This window comes from Brassica napus, chromosome A1, assembly GCF_020379485.1.
Source record: "Brassica napus cultivar Da-Ae chromosome A1, Da-Ae, whole genome shotgun sequence".
NCBI lineage: Eukaryota > Viridiplantae > Streptophyta > Magnoliopsida > Brassicales > Brassicaceae > Brassica > Brassica napus.
The window spans coordinates 2058369-2077074 of record NC_063434.1 but is presented as its reverse complement, the minus strand read 5'-3'; the positions used below and the strand labels follow the sequence as shown (position 1 = coordinate 2077074).

The 18706-nt window shown below is 38.1% G+C and overlaps 5 protein-coding genes across 10 annotated transcripts; 3 read left to right on the top strand and 2 right to left on the bottom strand.

Moving 5' to 3' along the window:
• Window positions 1-1403: 1403 nt before the first annotated feature.
• On the top strand, window positions 1404-5473 carry LOC106396165 (alpha-L-fucosidase 2). The gene is made up of 9 exons (XM_048779194.1): window positions 1404-1757; window positions 2263-2408; window positions 2620-3467; window positions 3551-3683; window positions 3823-3981; window positions 4075-4299; window positions 4388-4625; window positions 4713-4908; window positions 5003-5473. The coding sequence occupies exons 1-9, from the start codon at window positions 1493-1495 to the stop codon at window positions 5301-5303; spliced, it is 2511 nt and encodes an 836-aa protein (XP_048635151.1). The 5' UTR covers window positions 1404-1492; the 3' UTR covers window positions 5304-5473.
• Window positions 5474-7630: 2157 nt separating this feature from the next.
• Window positions 7631-9185, top strand: BNAA01G02850D (protein NONRESPONDING TO OXYLIPINS 2, mitochondrial). 3 transcript variants are annotated; one of them, XM_013796581.3, is made up of 4 exons: window positions 7631-7880; window positions 8073-8191; window positions 8436-8503; window positions 8899-9185. In XM_013796581.3, exons 1-3 carry the CDS (start codon window positions 7735-7737, stop codon window positions 8453-8455), a joined length of 285 nt encoding a protein of 94 aa, XP_013652035.1. In that variant the 5' UTR covers window positions 7631-7734; the 3' UTR covers window positions 8456-8503; window positions 8899-9185. The 3 variants fall into 3 exon arrangements, with proteins under 3 accessions (XP_013652035.1, XP_022547518.1, XP_048635191.1); XM_022691797.2 differs by lacking the exon at window positions 8436-8503; XM_048779234.1 differs by lacking the exon at window positions 8436-8503 and having other exon boundaries at window positions 8073-8236.
• A 33-nt stretch (window positions 9186-9218) lies between these two features.
• LOC106356056 (TIP41-like protein) lies at window positions 9219-11901 on the bottom strand. Of its 3 annotated transcripts, none has more exons than XM_013795927.3 (8): window positions 11669-11901; window positions 11329-11514; window positions 11164-11254; window positions 10971-11087; window positions 10815-10874; window positions 10662-10703; window positions 10409-10537; window positions 9219-9512 (listed from the first exon to the last, which is right to left on the bottom strand). In XM_013795927.3, the coding sequence occupies exons 1-8, from the start codon at window positions 11806-11808 to the stop codon at window positions 9402-9404; spliced, it is 876 nt and encodes a 291-aa protein (XP_013651381.2). In that variant the 5' UTR covers window positions 11809-11901; the 3' UTR covers window positions 9219-9401. The 3 variants fall into 3 exon arrangements, with proteins under 3 accessions (XP_013651381.2, XP_048635176.1, XP_048635181.1); XM_048779219.1 differs by having other exon boundaries at window positions 10971-11084; XM_048779224.1 differs by lacking the exon at window positions 10971-11087.
• Window positions 11902-12313: 412 nt separating this feature from the next.
• Window positions 12314-13717, bottom strand: LOC106356360 (thioredoxin domain-containing protein 9 homolog). The gene is made up of 4 exons (XM_013796152.3): window positions 13521-13717; window positions 13153-13428; window positions 12730-12888; window positions 12314-12650 (listed from the first exon to the last, which is right to left on the bottom strand). Exons 1-4 carry the CDS (start codon window positions 13539-13541, stop codon window positions 12474-12476), a joined length of 633 nt encoding a protein of 210 aa, XP_013651606.2. The 5' UTR covers window positions 13542-13717; the 3' UTR covers window positions 12314-12473.
• Window positions 13718-13784: 67 nt separating this feature from the next.
• LOC106355015 lies at window positions 13785-18006 on the top strand. Of its 2 annotated transcripts, none has more exons than XM_013795104.3 (10): window positions 13785-14005; window positions 14531-14597; window positions 14686-14936; window positions 15016-15475; window positions 15552-16133; window positions 16704-17147; window positions 17219-17413; window positions 17493-17552; window positions 17635-17697; window positions 17791-18006. In XM_013795104.3, the coding sequence occupies exons 1-10, from the start codon at window positions 13968-13970 to the stop codon at window positions 17872-17874; spliced, it is 2244 nt and encodes a 747-aa protein (XP_013650558.2). In that variant the 5' UTR covers window positions 13785-13967; the 3' UTR covers window positions 17875-18006. The 2 variants fall into 2 exon arrangements, with proteins under 2 accessions (XP_013650558.2, XP_013650507.2); XM_013795053.3 differs by having other exon boundaries at window positions 17481-17552.
• Window positions 18007-18706: the final 700 nt, after the last annotated feature.

Sequence of the window (18706 nt, the reverse complement as noted above, 5' to 3'; positions counted from 1 at the left end):
TTGTTTTAATTTATCTATCACGAGAACATATATATAAATAATAAATTTTGATCGAACGCCTTATTAGATCACTATATACAATTCTAGACCCTTGAAACCTGAATATCCTTTACTACGAAACCTTACTAAAAAATAAAATCATAATGTCTTTTAATCATATTGAGATATTAAAAATAATCACTTGGAAATAATGCATACTGCATCCATGGTAAATATAGGTTGGGTTAGATTTTAGTTACCGATTAAAAAATGTTATTCTTTCAAATCTTTTAGCTAAAAGTTGTTCTCTAATCTCACGGTAGATGCTTTTTTTTTCATGTAGTGAATCATCCTAAGCATTTGTGTATTGAAACATGAAAGAGACGTGTTTGTTTAATTTAATTTAATACCACTAAACAAAATCATATTACCACATGTGATCAATATCTTCGACAACCAATACATCATCGTAATTTACGTCTTAGATGAGATAGCTATAAGATCTTCTTTTTATTTTTTTTTGGTCAAAGGCTATAAGATCTTCTTGTATCTTTTTTTCTTCTATGTAAAGAAACGATTGTGCGCTACTATAAACATATTGAACATCTTAGTACAAAAGAGAGAGAGATAAAAAACTACTATTATGTTCTTAGATAATAAATTAATCAGAAAAAGGAAAGTCGGTGGTTTAAAAAATATTAAAACGCTCAAATTGTGGTTGGTTAATTTGGTCCTATCATTCGTAATTAGTAGCATGGTTACAAATAATCGTCTGAGCTAGTTTTATGTTCGTCATCCTCGTTATTTACTCCAGAATTGGATTGATATGCATTGGACAAACTCAGTTCTTGGATCCTAGTTATGGACTTATTTGGTACATTCCAACACGTTCCATTCTTTATCTGCATCTGTGGTCTCGCTATTTGGATTGAAATCATTACTAAAATAAATGGCCTTCAAATTTTGGTTCGTTATTACTCTATCCACTTTACATTAACTACTAGCATCGTATGAACTATAAAATAAGTATTTTATTAAAAAAATAAAATCCATTCTTGAACTTCTTAACATATTCAAAAAATATGTTTACAGTATATTTTATGAATCTGCCACTCAACATTCACACCCAAAAAAGATGAACATGCTAATAATAAGGTTACAAAACACGTTAATAATTGAAATAACTCTACTTTATTTTGCTTTGCTTCAACTCTACGTGAATATATCTTCTAAAAAGATTATTTTAATTTTGAAGAAGTATTTTGCTGATAAAAATAAAGAAGTATTTTTTTAAATGATTAGATTTTCCTATGAAATTCGGTTTTAGTATAATAAATAATTTTAACAAAGTTGAATAATTAAATGGATAGAAAAAAACGCGTTGAATAATTGACATCCACTTCTCGAGGACGGACAGTGCTCTATATCTACTTCAGGACCAGACCTCTCTCTCTCTCTCTCTATATCTTCACGAGTGAAAGCAACTCTCCTCTCTCTCGAAGCAGTAGTAGCAATGGCGGAGAAGTCGAGCTTCTTCGTCCATTTCACCTCTCTTCTGCTCATTCTGTGTATCACAATAACATGTTGCGAGGGAGGGAGGAATCCTGTGCGGCGTTCATCGGGGAGAACATTGATGGACGGCCACGATCTCTCGAGGCCTCTGAAGCTGACGTTTGCTGGTCCTTCTCGGAACTGGACTGACGCCATTCCCATCGGCAATGGCCGTCTCGGAGCTACGATCTGGGGAGGCGTCTCCTCCGAGACTCTCAACATCAATGGTAAGTGTAAAACGACGTCGTTTTTATTTGTTTTAGAAACTAAAACGCCGCCGTTTGATTTCCTCCCATTCATCTCTTCATTGTTGTGTTGTGTGCAAGTCTTTATTTGTGTTATTATATATTCTGTGGATGTTGGTAATAAATGAAGCTCTGCAGTCTCTGCTATGTCAGATGACTCGTGTTTCTCGGAACCATTTATTGACATGACAGAACATGGGATTATGCTTTGGGACATAGTCTCAGTCTCAGATCATAACCACCTTAATGAAACTGAATCTCTTATTTGACTTTATGTAGTAAAATCAGTGTTCAAAAATTGATTTATGTGCCCGCTTAGTCGGGTCTAAACAAAACGATTTTTCTTTAAGGAATATTTTAAAATGCATAAAAGACAACACTTTTGCTCAAAAAGACATTACTGATTCTTGTTTTTGCTGCTCTGTTGTGTTCTTTTAACAGTTGTGGATCTAAAGTTCTAAAATTTCAATTGGTATTGATTTGGCAGAGGACACGATTTGGACTGGAGTACCAGCTGATTACACAAACCCGAATGCTCCAGAAGCATTAGCTCAAGTTAGGAAGCTTGTTGATGAAAGAAAATACCCTGAAGCTACTTCAGAAGCTGTCAAATTATCAGGCCATCCTTCTGATGTATGTTTTCTTTTCTTGACTTCTTGAATTTTTTTTTTCAATACTAAAGAGGTTCACCGCTCGAAACCACAACATGTAATATTAGTTTCATTCCAGCTGTCACTCGAACTGGGGACCTCTGACACAATAGTCAAAGTTCTTGATTTTTTCTTTGCATGTGTAAAGATTAAAGAACGAACCATTTGTTCTTGGTTTGGTTTCCCTCTTACAGGTTTATCAGCTAGTGGGAGATTTGAATCTACAGTTTGACAGTTCCCACCGTAAGTACACTCAAGCATCTTACCGCCGTGAACTCGATTTGGAAACAGCACTAGCTAAAGTAAGCTACTCTGTCGGCGCTGTGGAGTTCTCAAGAGAGTTCTTCGCTTCTCATCCGGATCAAGTGATCGTACTCAAGATCTCTTCAAGCAAACCGGGGTCACTCTCTTTCAAAGCATCTTTCGACAGCGACTTGCACCATCACTCGGAGACTAAAGGGAACCAGATTCTGATGCAAGGAAGCTGCCGCCCCAAGCGTCTCCCCGTGAACTTGAGCAAAAGCATCAACGCCACGAATATACCTTACGATGATCACAAAGGTTTGCAGTTCGCTGCCGCTCTAGAAGTGAGAGTAAGCAGTGGCGGCTCTGTGTCTTCCTTGGGCGGCAAGAAACTAAGCGTTGAGAAAGCAGACTGGGCGGTTCTGGTTCTGACGGCTGCGTCTAACTTCGACGGTCCGTTTACCATGCCGGTTGATTCCAAGAGAGACCCCTCTAAGGAATGCGTTGACAGAATCAGCTCGGTTCAGAGATACTCCTACTCTGATCTTTACGGTCGTCATTTGGGAGATTATCAGAAGCTTTTCAACCGAGTCTCTCTGCAACTCTCAGGTGGTGGTAATAAAACAGAAGCAGCTTCAACTGCTGAAAGGGTGAGATCGTTTAGAAAGGATGAGGATCCTTCGTTGGTGGAGCTTTTGTTCCAGTACGGTCGGTACCTTCTTATATCTTCTTCGAGGCCTGGAACTCAGGTGGCTAACTTGCAGGGGATATGGAATAGGGACATTCAGCCGCCGTGGGAGTGCGTTTTTCTTTTCCCTCTTCTTTCATCGTTTCTCTTCACTTGATGTGTGACTCACTAACTCCTTATGTGGTATGGTGCAGTGGTGCTCCTCATCTGAACATTAATCTCCAGATGAACTATTGGCATTCTCTTCCTGCTAATATCATGGAATGCCAAGAACCTTTGTTTGATTACATGTCTGCTTTAGCTATCAATGGCCGCAAGACAGCACAAGTAAGTTACATTGTCGACATCAATGTGTGAAACGTGTTGAATGTATCAAGATCAATCAATATCTGCCTTAGATATGATGTATTTGTGTTATATATCAGTAGAGTCATCAGTCTAATGATCATATTATTGTGGCATAAAGGTGAACTACGGAGCAAGTGGTTGGGTGGCACATCAAGTATCAGACATATGGGCGAAAACTTCACCGGATAGAGGTGAGGCAGTGTGGGCTCTCTGGCCAATGGGTGGAGCTTGGCTCTGCACTCATGCATGGGAGCATTATACATACACTATGGACAAGGTAAGTTCCTATCAGTTTTTTACTGATTTCAGATTCAGTTTCCTTAACCAGACTCTATGTTGCAATCTCTAACTTGTTTATTCAATTTTCTAGGAATTTCTTAAAAAGAAAGGATATCCATTGTTGGAAGGATGTACATCGTTTCTCTTGGACTGGCTAATCAAAGGCAAAGACGGATACCTTCAGACCAACCCATCCACATCCCCTGAGCATATGTTCACATCTCCAGATGGCAAACCCGCCAGCGTTAGCTACTCATCAACCATGGACATTGCCATTGTAAAAGAAGTCTTCTCTGCTATTGTTTCCGCATCAGAGGTATATAGCAACAAAAAAATAACGAAAGGCCATCATATTCTCATTGATACTGAAGCTAACGCTTTCTTATGTTTTTTTTATCAAACAGGTTTTGGGGAAAACGAATGATACTCTTATAGGAAAAGTAATTGCTGCACAAGGAAACCTTCCACCCACTAGACTATCAAAGGACGGTTCTATAATGGAATGGGCAGAGGACTTTGAGGACCCTGAGGTGCATCATAGACACGTTTCACATCTCTTTGGTCTGTTCCCTGGTCACTCAATCACACTTGAGAAGTCTCCTGAACTTGCTAAAGCTGTGGAAGTATCACTTAAGAAAAGAGGTTTGTGTTAATTTTTTTCTTCTTTCCCATTCACATTCATTGATGTGGTTGGAGCAATAAGTAACAATATTGAACTGATTGATGCAGGAGAGGAAGGACCAGGGTGGTCAACCACTTGGAAAGCTGCCTTGTGGGCAAGGCTTCACAATAGTGAGCACGCGTATCGATTGGTTACTCATATTTTTGATCTGGTGGATCCGTTAAATGAACGTAACTATGAAGGAGGACTCTATACTAACTTGTTCACAGCTCACCCGCCCTTCCAGATCGATGCCAACTTTGGGTAAGTCAGGACAGTATATTACAAACACTAAAACTAAAAACAGTTCAGTGACTGATCTATACTTATACATGATTCTTTTTTTTGTCTTGGTCAGATTCTCAGCAGCTGTAGCTGAAATGTTAGTGCAGAGCACGACGAAGGATCTGTACTTACTCCCGGCACTTCCGGCGGATAAATGGCCTAACGGTTATGTGAAAGGGCTGAGGGCACGTGGCGGTGTGACAGTGAACATAAGGTGGACGGAAGGGAACCTTGTGGAGTTTGGTCTTTCGTCGGAGCAGAGTGTGTCTACCAGAATAGTGTACAGAGGAAACTCTGTGGCTTCCACATTGTCGCCAGGGAAACTCTTTACTTTTGACAAAGATTTGAGATGCATTCGGACAGAGAAGTTATAGAAGTAAAGAGACGAGATGTTGATTCTCATCTGTTTTTGTTTGTCATATGTTTTGTTCATCTAAGAGAGAGAGGAAAAAGCATTGTTTGTCCATCGTTCAACGAGCTATGTACAAGTGTAACCCACATGTATCCAAAACGTTTACAGTGCAGTAATGTATCTTGGTATCTATGTACTTTGTGTCGTTACCTTTCGATGTATCTTCACTCTTCAGTCTATATCAATATATTAACATGATTATATGAGAAGTTTTCATATTCAACTTAAACTCTAGCATCTACACAGGCTCCTGCCATTGCACCCAAAAGGCTCAAAGAATAATGAGGTAAGGTTACACATCGTCCAAAGAACACTGCTTGTGTTCTCTAGCTTTCACCGTGAACTATAAGTATGTTGTAGTTTTGATTATATATTTCTTGAACAATGTGTAACCTTACCTCATCCTTCTTTTTTTTTATCATCATCTTTTATTGACAAAGGGATATAAACGATGTTCAATCATTTTTCTTTAAAACATATTGACAATGGTACATACTACATACACATAAAAATATATGGAAAATAAACAAATGAATTTTCCAAGAAGAAATTAACTAAAATAAAATTTGATCCCGTGGAATTAGTTTATCCCAACACGTTGAATTACACAAATGGATGAATATGAGGAGTAGGATGAATTAAAACAAATGTAATACAAATAAATGGAATAGTAGCAATTACAAAAATAAAAGGAATAGAAATATAAGTGTCTACATAACATGAATGGTAGTTATTTGCAGAAATGTAGTAGAATAAAAATAGATTTAGTTTAAATTTAATAAAAACCTTTAATTAATATAAGACTTTTATTTATTTTTCATTCTTTACATTCAAGAGATTTTTTGTTTCTGAATATTTTTTTAACTACATTCCATTACTTTCTATATATTTCATTCCATTCTTTACATTTTATTTTAAATTTATCTCAAATAGTAACATTTTTGTAGAATCTTCATAAACGACTCATTCCACACAATTCTATTTCAAAATACATGTATCCAGTTGTAGCCAAAGTATAAGGTTCTAAAGATAGGATTATCTATTTTTAACTGTGTTTTAAGTATATTTCTCACGAGTGTGTTTGCGTAGAAAACAAATACTTGTCACAAGAGAGACACAAGTTATTGTGTTCTTTGTAAAAGATTGTTTAGATCACCATTTCCATCCTTAACCATGAGATCTGCTACTTGGTGTATATTTTTTTGTCTTCTCATCTTTCTCGTAATTAGTGATGGTAAAAAACATAAAGGTATACTATATTCATTTCCTTTCGATTATGTTTTTGTCACAAGTCGCAAATGTTGCACTGCAATTTTTTATCTAGATATTTTTGACCACCAGTTAATATTCTTTTTTTTTGTGTACGTGGTTGATATAAAATTATTAGAAGAGGTTGAACCAGATAAATTTTGTACAAGATTCGAAGATATCGAAGGAAACTGCAAAGTTGATGGACCGAAACTTTGTGCGAAGTATATGTCGACAAATCCTAAGCCTAAGATTAATTATTTTAATTGCACTTGTGACAACATCTACATGTTACGTAAGATCAAACGTTACTGCCTATGTCAGTCGCTATGCAGAGACCACCCTCCACCTTCACCGATCCAGCCTCGTTAAATAACATCTCATTAGTCCTTACTAATAACAAAAGAGAAATTGTGAGAATTTGTAGTGTGGGATCGAGATGACACACAAATAAGTTTTGTTAGTCACCAGTCTTTTCTTTTGTAATAAAGAGTCATGAGTTGATATTTTATAACTAGTATGAGTTTCTCAATCAATCTATTTTCCAGATTTTGTAGAAATCCAGATTTTAAATTGTGTCAAATACTGTTTACAAATTAATAATTTTAAGAAGTATGATATTAAAAAAAACTATAGAGTTATTAATTTATGTTTGTTTAAATAGCATCAAAAATTCAAAATTATTTTGTTAGTATGAATGCAAATTTAAACTAATAATAAAATAATTAAAATATAATAACACATTGTAATTAATCTTTATTGGAAATTGAAAATATAATAAATTGTAACAAGTTATAAAAATCACCGAATAAGAATTAAAATATACTACAATTTAGTTTTACAGCATAAATAAAATTTTATTACTTTATTAATTTTTTTTTAAAATTACAACATAAGTAAAATAACCTCACCAATGGTGGAAGCCAGAGAGAGAACACAAGCCTATGTCTTTGCTAACTTATGGGCCTATGTTTATGGTGTAGTAGTATATACGAGGCCCGTTAAATTACTGGCCCATTTAGTTTGCAGTAGCTCCCTCACTTCATTTCGTTTAGGGCTCCTTTTAAAGTCAAATATCTTCTTCTTCTTCTTCGGGATTGATCTGATAACTTTGTTGATTCTGCAAGAAAGTAGCTAAGATTACAATGGCTTGGCGCAGTGCAGGATCTGCCGCTCGCTCTTTCGTTTCCGCCGCCGCTAGAGCTCCGTCCCTCCGACCTCCGCCAGCAACGCTTCCGCGCCTCCGTCCTTCCCAATCCTCTTTGCCTCGCCGCCGATTCACAAATCCAAGGTTTCACCATTTCTTGTGCTCATGTTGATATTCAAGTTTGAATTGTTTTGTTAACGACATTATATTCTTATGTTTATTCATGAAATGAACTTAGATTTGCAAAGCTTGAACATTTGGGTATAAATCCTTATTTTTGAATAATTGAAAATGTTCATTTATTAGATTGAGATATGGTTTTTGATGGTTGGATAGGAACTTGGGAGAGCTTGGATGCACACAGTCTCTCTTGCCTTTGCACAATGTGGTGGCTTCAGCTCGACTCATTTCTCACTTGAATCTCAACGTGCGAGCTTTCTGCGAACTCCCTAACGGTACCTTCCAACGCACTTGTCAAGATCGCTAATTACTCTCCTTTTGTGAGTTTTATTACTCTTCTTAGGGTTCACTGTGGCAAAAAGCAAACTAAACTTGTCTCTTTTTTTTTTCTTGTTCTAAGTTTCCTGTCTGAACAACTGTGGTCTACTCTTGTCTTGGAATAAAATTGGATTTGGTCTTTTTTTTCTGGTAATTAAGTTTTTATGTTAAGAACATATTATTGGGTTTGGGATTTGATAGGGAATGGAAAAGATGGGTGATGGAAGTGGATTTTCAGTTGCTGTCAAGAGAGAAGTGCTACTGCTTTTTTGTAGGTTTCTTTGTCTATTATTGTTTAGTTTTTGTTTTCAACGTTTTTAAGGATCCCGAAACATAAGACTTAACATCTTGTTCATTTTAGTACATTTAAACATCCAATTACGTATTTCATTATAAAGCTTATTGGCCATACTGCTCCATCTAAATACGTGTGAGTGGGTTATTCTGTTATAACGCATTAAGAAATGACAAACTTATACTTCGCCTTTTAGATCCATAGACAATTTAGACATCCCTGTACCATCCAAAAGTGTACACTTCATTCGTGGTATCAAAAACTTACATGGCACCAATATGAACTTGTAGAGTTTGGATAGCTGATATGAGTTCAGTCTGATGATCTGATTCTGATCCAAGCTTTTTGTGTGTGACTTGATGATGGCAGGTACTTAAATGCACGAAGTGTGTTGCATCAGTCATCTTGAAGCAGATGGAGAGTTTTAAAAGGGGTGCCCCAAGAAGAACACATTGGTCGTGTTGTGTTTCGTTAGGAACCAGAAAACTTAATACATTATTTTGTCTCACACACTTTTGACAACAACATTGTTGTTTTTTAAACTTCAAGTTTCTCAGTATAATTTTGAATAACCTTTGTTTCATCTTGTATGTTACTAGCTTTGTTTGGTTAGCATTTACTGAATGGAGATAAAATTAAAGAACAAATTTTTACAAGTGAAATTTCCTTTTCATTTTTCAGACATGTAATAACTAATCATAAACTCTAAACATTGATGAGAAAAGTATTTTGGGAACAATGAAAGTATAACATGAAGCGGTTGGAGTGTTCACAAGAAAATGAAATCCAAGAATCAGTCAAGTAAAACCATACATCAACAAGCCCCATTAACCACTGAGTACGTGTGTCATACTTGCAACTTTATAAACCGCTTACACTTTATGAGGAATCATCAGTTTCTGTGTTATCTGCTTAATCACCGGAAGCCTCTGACTGATGGGACCCGGATCGCTATAGACTGCTAAATCAACTGGATACCCTTTCTGCATATATATAATCAAGAGTAGGGATGTTAACAATGGGTTTTTACCCATAGGGTACCCTAAACCCGGTTGGAATTTAAAAACCAAAACCCGTATATTCAGTTTTCAAAATTCGCGGGTTTATTTTGGGCGGGTCTTGATTTATAAATTACCCGTTCGGGTTTTACCCTATCGGGTTTCGGGTACCCTATGGGTTTTTAAAAAAAAATATATAATTGAAAGGACGACTTTTACCCTAATTTTTAAGGATTTAAATGATTGAAATCAAAAATTAGATGTATAAATCAAAACATACAATGCCCACTATTAAATTTTGCACTCTCTATAACTTATTTATTTACTTACATTATGGATATAGTATAAATTTGCAAATTGAAAATTATGAATGATGAAAATTTTATTTGTTACTTTATACAGAAAATAAATTTGATAATTGAAAATTAATCAAATTTAATACAAAACATGATTAAAATTAAATATTCAATACATATAAATTTAAGTTAAAACTATAAAACTTTAACTAAAAAACCACAAAACTCAAAAAAGGGTTTTTTCGGGTACCCTTGGATAACCCTAAAGTTCTAGGGTTTTTCGCGGGTTACCCTAATAGTACCGGGTTTTTTTCGGGTTTTATAGTTTAGGGTATTTTCTGGGCGGGTTTAGTTTGGGTTCGGGCCGGGCCGGGTTTTTTTGCCCATGACAACATCCCTAATCAAGAGTTATAACACATGACCTTCTATTCACTAACCATAGAAACATTGCGTATTTTCTCGTCTTTGTAACAAAAAGATTATGTAGTTGTTGATGATCAAAAATGGTTAGGTCTATCATCAGCCAGCCGTTCTAGGTTTGGTGTAAATTTAGTAATCCGTCCTGAAAAGTGAAGAAAAACTAACCGCAGATAGAGACTTAAATGTTGTTTCTCTCCAACAGCTTTCACGAAGAACTGTGGGTGTCTCCCCTTTCCCAAAGACATAATGCATTCTCGTCTCTCTCAACCTCATAAGTACACCATCAACTCTAAGCTGTGAAAAGGCAACGGAGTGGATGATGAAAAACAAAGTATCATAACCGTTACTGAAGATCCACATACTGGTGCATAATGATATTGTTTTATGGATAGTTTTTTTTTTTCCTGATTTGACTTACCCAAAATCGTAAGAGGAGGAACCATGAACTTGGCATGACTCTCTGAAGAAAACAAAGACGGGTTATCCTTTGTTACTAACACATAACTTGTATCAAATCAAAAGCATTATGAAAAAAATGTGACTGGAAAGAAAAGACTTGTGATTTCTTTACCACTTTCACAGTCAGAAGTGACACTCCATTGTCAGCCAGTTCATCTTCATACAAAACTACCTGGAAGAGTAAAAAATAAGTACATCAAAAGGCGCAGAAGAATGTACCAAAAGACAAAGGTAAATGTTTTGTGATTGTATTGAGTAGAGAACGAACCTCATCATAGAAGAGAATAGGTTCTTTAAGTGAAAGAGCAGCCAAATCAATCTGCTCTTCACAGTTCTCCCACTTCAGACTAGCTTCCCCCTCAGGTTTTGCTTTTGCCTCAACCTGCTTCACATCAAAAGCAGCATACATCAACGACCATCAATGATTATTCTGTGATAGGCAACATGAGAGCAACACAAACCGTTTCTTGATCTTTCTCAACAACTCCGCTACCACAGTAAGGCGTAGTAAAAGTGTAATCATAATCCAGTATCACCTGCTGGGACGGCTTGCTGCAGTTTCATTATCAGAAAAAGCTATATACAAAGCAGAGTTTTAAAAGTTCAATCTAATCACAAACTCTTACCTCCTAAACTTCCATTTTGCAGCAGCAGGAACCTCAACAGGTGGAAGCCCTTCTTGCTTCCAACCCGCAAGTGCATCAAACGCGTTAAAATGAATCTTAGTGTTACTTCTAAAGTGTTTAAGCACTAACGCATTCTCGCCAAACACCATTTCAGGTAAGTGAGAAGTCTTGAGCTTCTCTTCCCACCTATTGTCACAACCAAAACAACACATTCACAATCATGATTGACATTGAAAGACCTCTGCATATACTCAGTTCTCAATCGAATTGACGACGCATAGATACAACACCTAACAACAAGGCACAGACACTAAGGTGAGAGAGATAGAGATTCGAGTACTGTTCGTGAGCGAGAGAAGTGAGAATCGTGCCGCGGATGGTTTCGATCTCCCAGTCATGGATGCGTAAGCCTTTACGTCCGTCGGGAAGAAGCTCAGCTCCGGCGGATTTTAGAATCTCCTTATCGACCTCCGTCTCCATCTCAATCGCCGGCAAATGTTGGCCCTTTCTTTTTTTCTTTCTCTTCCGTCGGTTTCACTTTTGCGATCAACCGGTGAAACGAAGACATTGACTTAAGAACTTGTTGGGCTTTAAGTTGGTAACATGGGCCTAGCCTGATTTGGGTTTGAACACATAAATTATTATTTGATTTTTTTTTAAATATTGCAGTGAAATGGATTTTGAAACTTAGTTATGTTTTTGTAATGCTAATATGTTATAGAGATGCAAAGTCTCACATATACAAATTACAAACAGTCAAATCCGAAATAAAATCTCATTTGCTCCGATCATTTGTTGATGTAAAACCTTTGTATCCCACCATAGTTCAGTGAAAGTGTTAAAAATAAAAAAGATGGATTTGTTAGATTCTTTTTAATTTAATTTGATGTTACTCGTTGTATATAGATTCTCCTTCAGAATGATCTAATATCTACTACCGGGTCAGGCTTGTTTCTCCCAACACATTATGCTTTAAACAGGCAAGGAAAGGTCAAAATCCATAGCATCAAAATTACAAATCACAACTTAATGCGTTTAGTACAACTCACGAACAAGCGCGCATATAATTCCTCTTTTGCATAAAGCAGAGACACAAGAAAAGGCTGAAGATAGTGACAACAACCTTTGTTAAAAAAACTTTGGATTTATTCAGAGTCAGAATCTGATCTAGCACTCTGCCTTACGCTCCTCTTGGTTTGTGTGGTAGACTTCGGTTTATGAGACGATTCTCCCTCGTAATGGATGACTTGAGCTCTAGCTAATCTCTCTTCCAGATCCTCAGTGCTGAAATCGTCTTTCCCTCCCAGCTCATTGAACCCAACCTACCAACAACATTCAAAACCAATCATATTCTAAAAGATAATAATTGCCATAAGATGGAGTTTGTTTTGAGTAGTATACCACATAATCATCAACTTTAGTGTTCTTGATGAGGGCAAGAGTGGGAAGAACGACAATCTTGAGCCTCTCAGCCAAGAAGGGACTTTTCTCAGCTTGGATCTTCACAAAACGCGTCTCAATGTGCTGCTTTGCCAATATACCCATGTGCTTATCCATCACCTGCAACAACAAAAGAAAAAGATTTCTCTTCATAAAAAAAAACACTCTTGAATCTTATACTAACATGTATAGTAGCTACAGACAAGAGACAAGTTCCTGTCCTAACATCCCTTGTCAACATCCTAAACACAAAAAGGAGAAAACTTTTTCAAAGGAAAGGCTAATCCAAGCAAACCCTAAATCTTCTCTTCCCCAAAACATACTAGAAACTCTCAGAAAGTATGAAATCTAATTGAATCCAAAGGAGATTGTGAATATTCATACTTTGCAGGGCCAATTCTCGCGGTAGAAATGGCAGACGACGCGTTCGCTAGCCTTGACGGCGGCGAAGAAGTCCTTCTCGGAAGGGATCTCGGTGTACTCGCCGTGTCCATGACTCATCCAACGCTTCCTTTTCTCCGCCATTTTCTTCATCTGCTGCAGCCTCCTCTCCCTCAACACCTCCAGATCGTCCTCGTCAGGCTTCTCCAGAGACGCGATCTCCTCGTCGAGCTTGTCCTCCATGGCTTTCGCCACCGTCAGAAGCTGCTTCTCCAGAATCTGCCATGAATTAAAAAAACAAAATCACAAATCCAAATCTCGCAAAAATGTAATCATCAAACGCTATTAAAAGCCAACATTACAATTGGTACCTCTTGAATAGGATTATCCATTGCGAAACGCCGGCGAGATCTGTTGGACGGAGCTTCGTTGTTTGAAATTCGAAAGAGAGATTCGGTTTCAGCTGATGATGAAAGATGGCGAGAGAGAGAGACGCACAAAATAGAGAGATCTCGGGTTCCGCGAAAACGACCCCGTTTCAAATAAAACCGGTTATGAAGAAATCTTTTAAATTCCGCGTTAAACCGGTCGAACCATTTATTTCTTTTTTATATTATAAAAGTTGGACACTCGATTCCACCTAAATTAATTTTATCTGTTAAAGGGCACATAATTGTAAAAGCTTCTACACCAGGTGGCAAGTTTTAGGTCTGAAGTCTATTTTGGTATACTTGATCTTCTTCCGTGTAGAAAAGTGTTTGTGATAACATCGAAGAAACAAAAGGTGGTCGGAGAGTTCAAGCGTGAGATTTGATTGAATGGCTATGCTCACTGAAATCGCCACCCTTGAAGAGAAGTATGTTTTGATTTTTTTGTTTGTTTGTTTGTTTGTCTCTCATCTTTTGTATTAAGACAGAAAAAGTTGACATGTGATCGTGTCTGAAACCTGATACCTCTTTCTGGTAGTTTGATGAGCGCTTCCTGTGTCTCCAATTTTGATTTGGAAGAATAAATTAAATACCTTCTTTTTTTTTCTTGCAGTAAATCTAGATTGCGTTTTTTTTTTTAATTATATGTGTTTTCTTTTGGTGTTTGCTGTCTGAATCTCTGCCTTGTTCTTTGATTAAGGAATGGTTTTGATTCTGTTATATATTTTTTTTGCTCTAAGGAATTAAAAATAATTTTTTTTTGTGTGTTCTTCTGTTACTTGGGGGTGAACTGCGCCAAGGTGCTTTCTGGATCAGATTAATTTGTTGAATTCTGAGTAATTTCGTTTAGTATTGGATCAGAGATCTCTTGATGAGTTATACAATGTGTTTAAGTGGCTTCTCTACTAGTATTCAGATTGAATAATGGTGGTTTGATTTATATTTGGTTTTAGGTATATTGAAATATGCAAGAAGCATGGAACCGTACCCAACACTTCCATTCTATCTGCCTTCTTTGAGGTTTGCTTACCATTTTCCTCTATTTATTGCTTCTGTTTTTAGCTTAATCATAGTGTTTTTTTTCTTTCTAATCGAATGAACTTTTCAGGCGGAGGATAAAAAGTCAAGGAATCAAAGATGCATCATGAACATTTTAGTTGACAGAGTGATGTACGATGACTTTCACCCGATTCTTGAGTTATGCAATGAGATCAACACATCTGAGGTAGAAGGAATAGATCTCTCTGTGAGATCCTCTTGTTCTTTGGAAGATCAGTACGTATTGTCATTGATACGTTCTGTCGATCAAAAGCTTCGTCTTGTTGATGTACATGATTGTTTTGGGACAACCTTCTGGCGGTAAGCAATAGTCTTTTGTCTTCTCCTTTTCTTTTTGCATTATCTCTTAATCTTTGATTGTTTTTTTTTCTTCTTTCAGGGACGTCTTCTCTCAAGGTTTGAGCTGCGAAGTTTTGAACGTGAGGTCTTTGCATTTCCGCAAGCTTAACATCGCTGGAGAGTTCGCGCAGCTGCACACTCTTATACTCGATTCAAACCGTGTGACTGGCTTTGGTGAAGGATGTTTCTCTGCCATGCCTAACTTGAGTTTTCTTTCGATGTGCGACACTGTTGTCTCTGATCTTTGGACAGCAAGTGCTGCTCTCTTGAAGCTTCCTTCTCTTGAGGTGCTCCGGTTCCAGATTTGGATTTGTTGCAGCGAATCTTCTACCACCCCACTTAAACCGCAGTCGTCAACTGATGAAAACATGTTTGACGAATCAAACTCTCACACTGGAGCAGATTTTTCGGGCGTATTCGAACAGATCGATCCTGATTTACCTGTTGAAGAGACTCTTAGCATGGATGATTTGAATGCAGAAGTATTCATGAGGGAAAAGGTAAAAACTCATATCGATACGTTCTTGTTTCTAATAGAAACAATGAAAATGGTTAAAGCATCTTTATACGGTTCAGGTTAGGAAAGGGAAGATGCCAGACCAAACCAACGACCTTGGGGATGTTGGGTTGAAGTATATATCAACTAAAGCATCACCTATATGTTCCAAAAAGCATTACAGAATCTACATGATAAACTCTCTTCCCAAACTAAAAGTGTTGGACAATTTGGCTATCAGAAAGAGCGACAGAGACAGGGCCACTGAGACATATTCCGAGAACTTCGAGCACTTACCGTACAAAAGAAAGAACAAGGAAAGTGTGGTTAGAGTCCTCGAGCAGCGTGAAACGAGATCAAGCAAATGGAGATCTCAGAGTTCGTATACGAGGTCTCTTTGTGCGGCTAGGATGGGATCGTCTGCTTGGCCTCTCTTGCATTCGGTTCCTTCTTTTAGTAGGGTTCAAGATGAAAGCAGGAGTTTGAGTCCAAGGCAGTTTGAATACCATCCGTTGGATCCTAGCCTCATGGTGTATGGGACTTTGGATGGAGAAGTGGTTGTTCTCAATCATGAAAACGGGAAGATTCTACGTTATATTCCGTCTTATGGAGCTCAGAGTAGTATCTTGGGACTTTGTTGGCTCAAGACGTATCCATCCATGGTAAGGATTAAAAAATCAAGCTGCCTTTATTTCTTATGGTTGTGTTTAGCCTTGGGCATTCAATTCTTCAGTTTGAGATGTTTAGGATCTGTTCGGGTATTTAGAAAATTCGGTTAGGTTCCAGTTTGGTTCGGGTAACAAAGTTAGGAACCGACTAGTATCCAAGATAATTTTAGATCCACTCGATTCGGTTCAAGTTTTTTGGGTTCTCAGATAAAAGTTTGGATAATTTAGATAGTTTTAAATATTTCAGATAAAAACTACTCTAGTAATTCATTTTTTTTGTGTGTTTCGGTTTATAAACAGTATTTTTAAATTATTTGATTATTTAAAACTGAATACAGTTAATATTTATAAGTATATAAATTATATTATAGAAATTTGGGTACCCATTCGGTTTTAGTTGGATTCCCGCTAGGTTTCGGTTCTTTGGTTCTAGAGATATAAGATCCATTCGGGTAATTTGTAGGATAACCGAGCCTTTTTCGGTTCGGTTCTAGATAAATGTGCCCTTGCCTGTGTTTGTTGTTGCCTGCAGCAAATTCATTTCAAAGTTTTGTATTTTTTCAGGTTATAGCTGGCTCAGCCAACGGCTCACTGAAGCTGTACGACATCCAAAAAGCGTCATCCACACTTAATACAACCACTCCCACCACTTCTGGTTCTGTTACTTTTGATGAGTTTGACCAATTAACCTCAGTCCATGTTAATTCCACGGACAAACTGTTTCTCGCTAGTGGATACTCAAAGGACGTGGCTTTGTACGACATTGGCAGCGGAACACGCCTCCAGGTTTTCGCCAACATGCATCAAGAGCACATCAACGTGGTGAAGTTCTCGAACCATTCCCCTTCAATTTTCGCGACTTCTTCATTCGACAAAGATGTTAAACTATGGGATTTGAGGCAAGACCCATCCCAACCGTGCTACACGGCGTCTAGTACCAAAGGAAACGTGATGGTTTGCTTTTCTCCAGATGATCGTTACCTTCTAGCATCAGCCGTTGACAACGAGGTACACTCTCATCGACCCCTGAAGAGCTTCATGTATTGATGTTTAGTAACCTATTGAGCGTTCTCTCTCAGGTGAGGCAGCTTTTGACGGTTGATGGTAGGCTTCATCTGAATTTTGACATAGTCCCAACGGGAAGCTCCATGAACTATACTCGATCGTATTACATGAATGGTAATGACTACATCATCAGTGGAAGCTGCGATGAGAGCATGGTCCGTGTTTGTTGTGCTCAAACGGGAAGACGCCTCAGGGATGTATCCCTAGAGGTATTTACATTTTAACACCAAATGAATCTGAGCTGCTATGTGTAGTGGACCTGACTATGTGATTTAGTTTGGCTTGCAGGGGAACGGCTCGGAATTCTCCATGATGTTTGTCCAGTCTCTACGCGGTGATCCCTTCAGGGTGAGTTGACAAGTGTTTTCTTAATCCTCATTTAATAAGAAGAATGTGTTTCAAGACTTGTCATGGTTTCTATATCTTGCAGGAGTTTAACATGAGTGTTTTGGCTACGTACACGCGACCTAGCTCAGTGTCTGAAATAGTCAAGGTACATTGAAACACACATAGACACAGTTCCTAATTTTATTAAGTGAACCTCTTATAACAGAGTTTATGACAAAACAAAAAAATGGATTTGCAGGTGAATATGCTAGCACCAAGAGATAATATAGAAGAACAATCTTGTGGTCTTCATTGTTACCCCTCAAATAGCATGGGAGGCTAAGGAAACATTTAAAAAAAAAAAAACAACAATTAACTAGTGTGTTAATAGTAAACTCTGCTTTGAAAGTGTATGATTTTGGTAGAGGCACGTTTGTTTGTATTATACTATTGCTATATAGATTACAAATCTCAAGAGAAGTGTAGTCAAGGAGGAGGAAACTAACAACAACTTAATTTTCTCTCTCCTAACCAAACTCTCTCTCGCGACCAAAAAGCAGATCTACTTTCGGGTTGCCTCGGCGTTCGTTCCGGGCGCGTGCGTGTCCGTCCGGTGCCGGCGGTGACCCCCCATCTCTCTTTCTCTCTTGTTTTCCTTTTGCTCCTCATTGGCGACCTTCACTTTCTCTGCTTTGCTCGTCGCTCTGCGCTTAGGGTTTTCGTCGGAGCCGCCTTCGCACGTGAGAAGCTCCGGCTCTGGTGTGGATTGCTGAGTTTTGGAGCGGCGGCGCGGTGTGTGGTGTTGTCTCTGCCTTAGGAGTCGGCTCTTAGGGTTATCAAGGGGCACTTTTCCCCTCTTGGAGAATCAGTTGCGCGTGGAGGCGGTATAGGTGAGCTCGCCGTCGGATTCTTCTGCAGACTTCGGGCTGTATCTGGTCCTTGGCGAGTGTCGTGTGGCGGCAGATCCTCTCTTCCCCTGGGTGTCTAGGGTAAGAAGGTTCTGACTTCCCTCGATCTGAGAGCTCTAGAGATTCGGTTACTCAGATGCGTTTGTAGCTCGTGTTCCCGGCGTGTGTCGGATCACTTAGTGGTCTTGCGTGAAGCTCTGCTTCGGAGCGGTGTTGGAGTCGTCGTCTATGGCGGTTTCAAGGCGACGCTGCAGGCTTCCTATCAGT

Coding starts and splice junctions, on each gene's coding strand:
- LOC106396165 (XM_048779194.1), top strand. CDS start 1,493: ATGGCGGAGAAGTCGAGCTTCTTCGTCCATTTCACCTCTCTTCTGCTC. Junction 1,758..2,262: donor CGAGACTCTCAACATCAATG/GTAAGTGTAAAA, acceptor TTGATTTGGCAG/AGGACACGATTTGGACTGGA. Junction 4,909..5,002: donor CAGATCGATGCCAACTTTGG/GTAAGTCAGGAC, acceptor TGTCTTGGTCAG/ATTCTCAGCAGCTGTAGCTG.
- LOC106356360 (XM_013796152.3), bottom strand. CDS start 13,541: ATGGATAATCCTATTCAAGAG. Junction 13,429..13,520: donor TGGATAATCCTATTCAAGAG/GTACCAATTGTA, acceptor AATTCATGGCAG/ATTCTGGAGAAGCAGCTTCT. Junction 12,651..12,729: donor CTAAAGTTGATGATTATGTG/GTATACTACTCA, acceptor TGTTGTTGGTAG/GTTGGGTTCAATGAGCTGGG.
- BNAA01G02850D (XM_048779234.1), top strand. CDS start 7,735: ATGGCTTGGCGCAGTGCAGGATCTGCCGCTCGCTCTTTCGTTTCCGCC. Junction 7,881..8,072: donor CGCCGATTCACAAATCCAAG/GTTTCACCATTT, acceptor ATGGTTGGATAG/GAACTTGGGAGAGCTTGGAT.
- LOC106355015 (XM_013795053.3), top strand. CDS start 13,968: ATGGCTATGCTCACTGAAATCGCCACCCTTGAAGAGAA. Junction 14,006..14,530: donor ATCGCCACCCTTGAAGAGAA/GTATGTTTTGAT, acceptor ATTTGGTTTTAG/GTATATTGAAATATGCAAGA. Junction 17,148..17,218: donor CATCAGCCGTTGACAACGAG/GTACACTCTCAT, acceptor GTTCTCTCTCAG/GTGAGGCAGCTTTTGACGGT.
- LOC106356056 (XM_013795927.3), bottom strand. CDS start 11,808: ATGGAGACGGAGGTCGATAAGGAGATTCTAAAATCCGCCGGAGCTGAG. Junction 11,515..11,668: donor ACTTCTCTCGCTCACGAACA/GTACTCGAATCT, acceptor TTGTGACAATAG/GTGGGAAGAGAAGCTCAAGA. Junction 9,513..10,408: donor CATTTAAGTCTCTATCTGCG/GTTAGTTTTTCT, acceptor ATATATATGCAG/AAAGGGTATCCAGTTGATTT.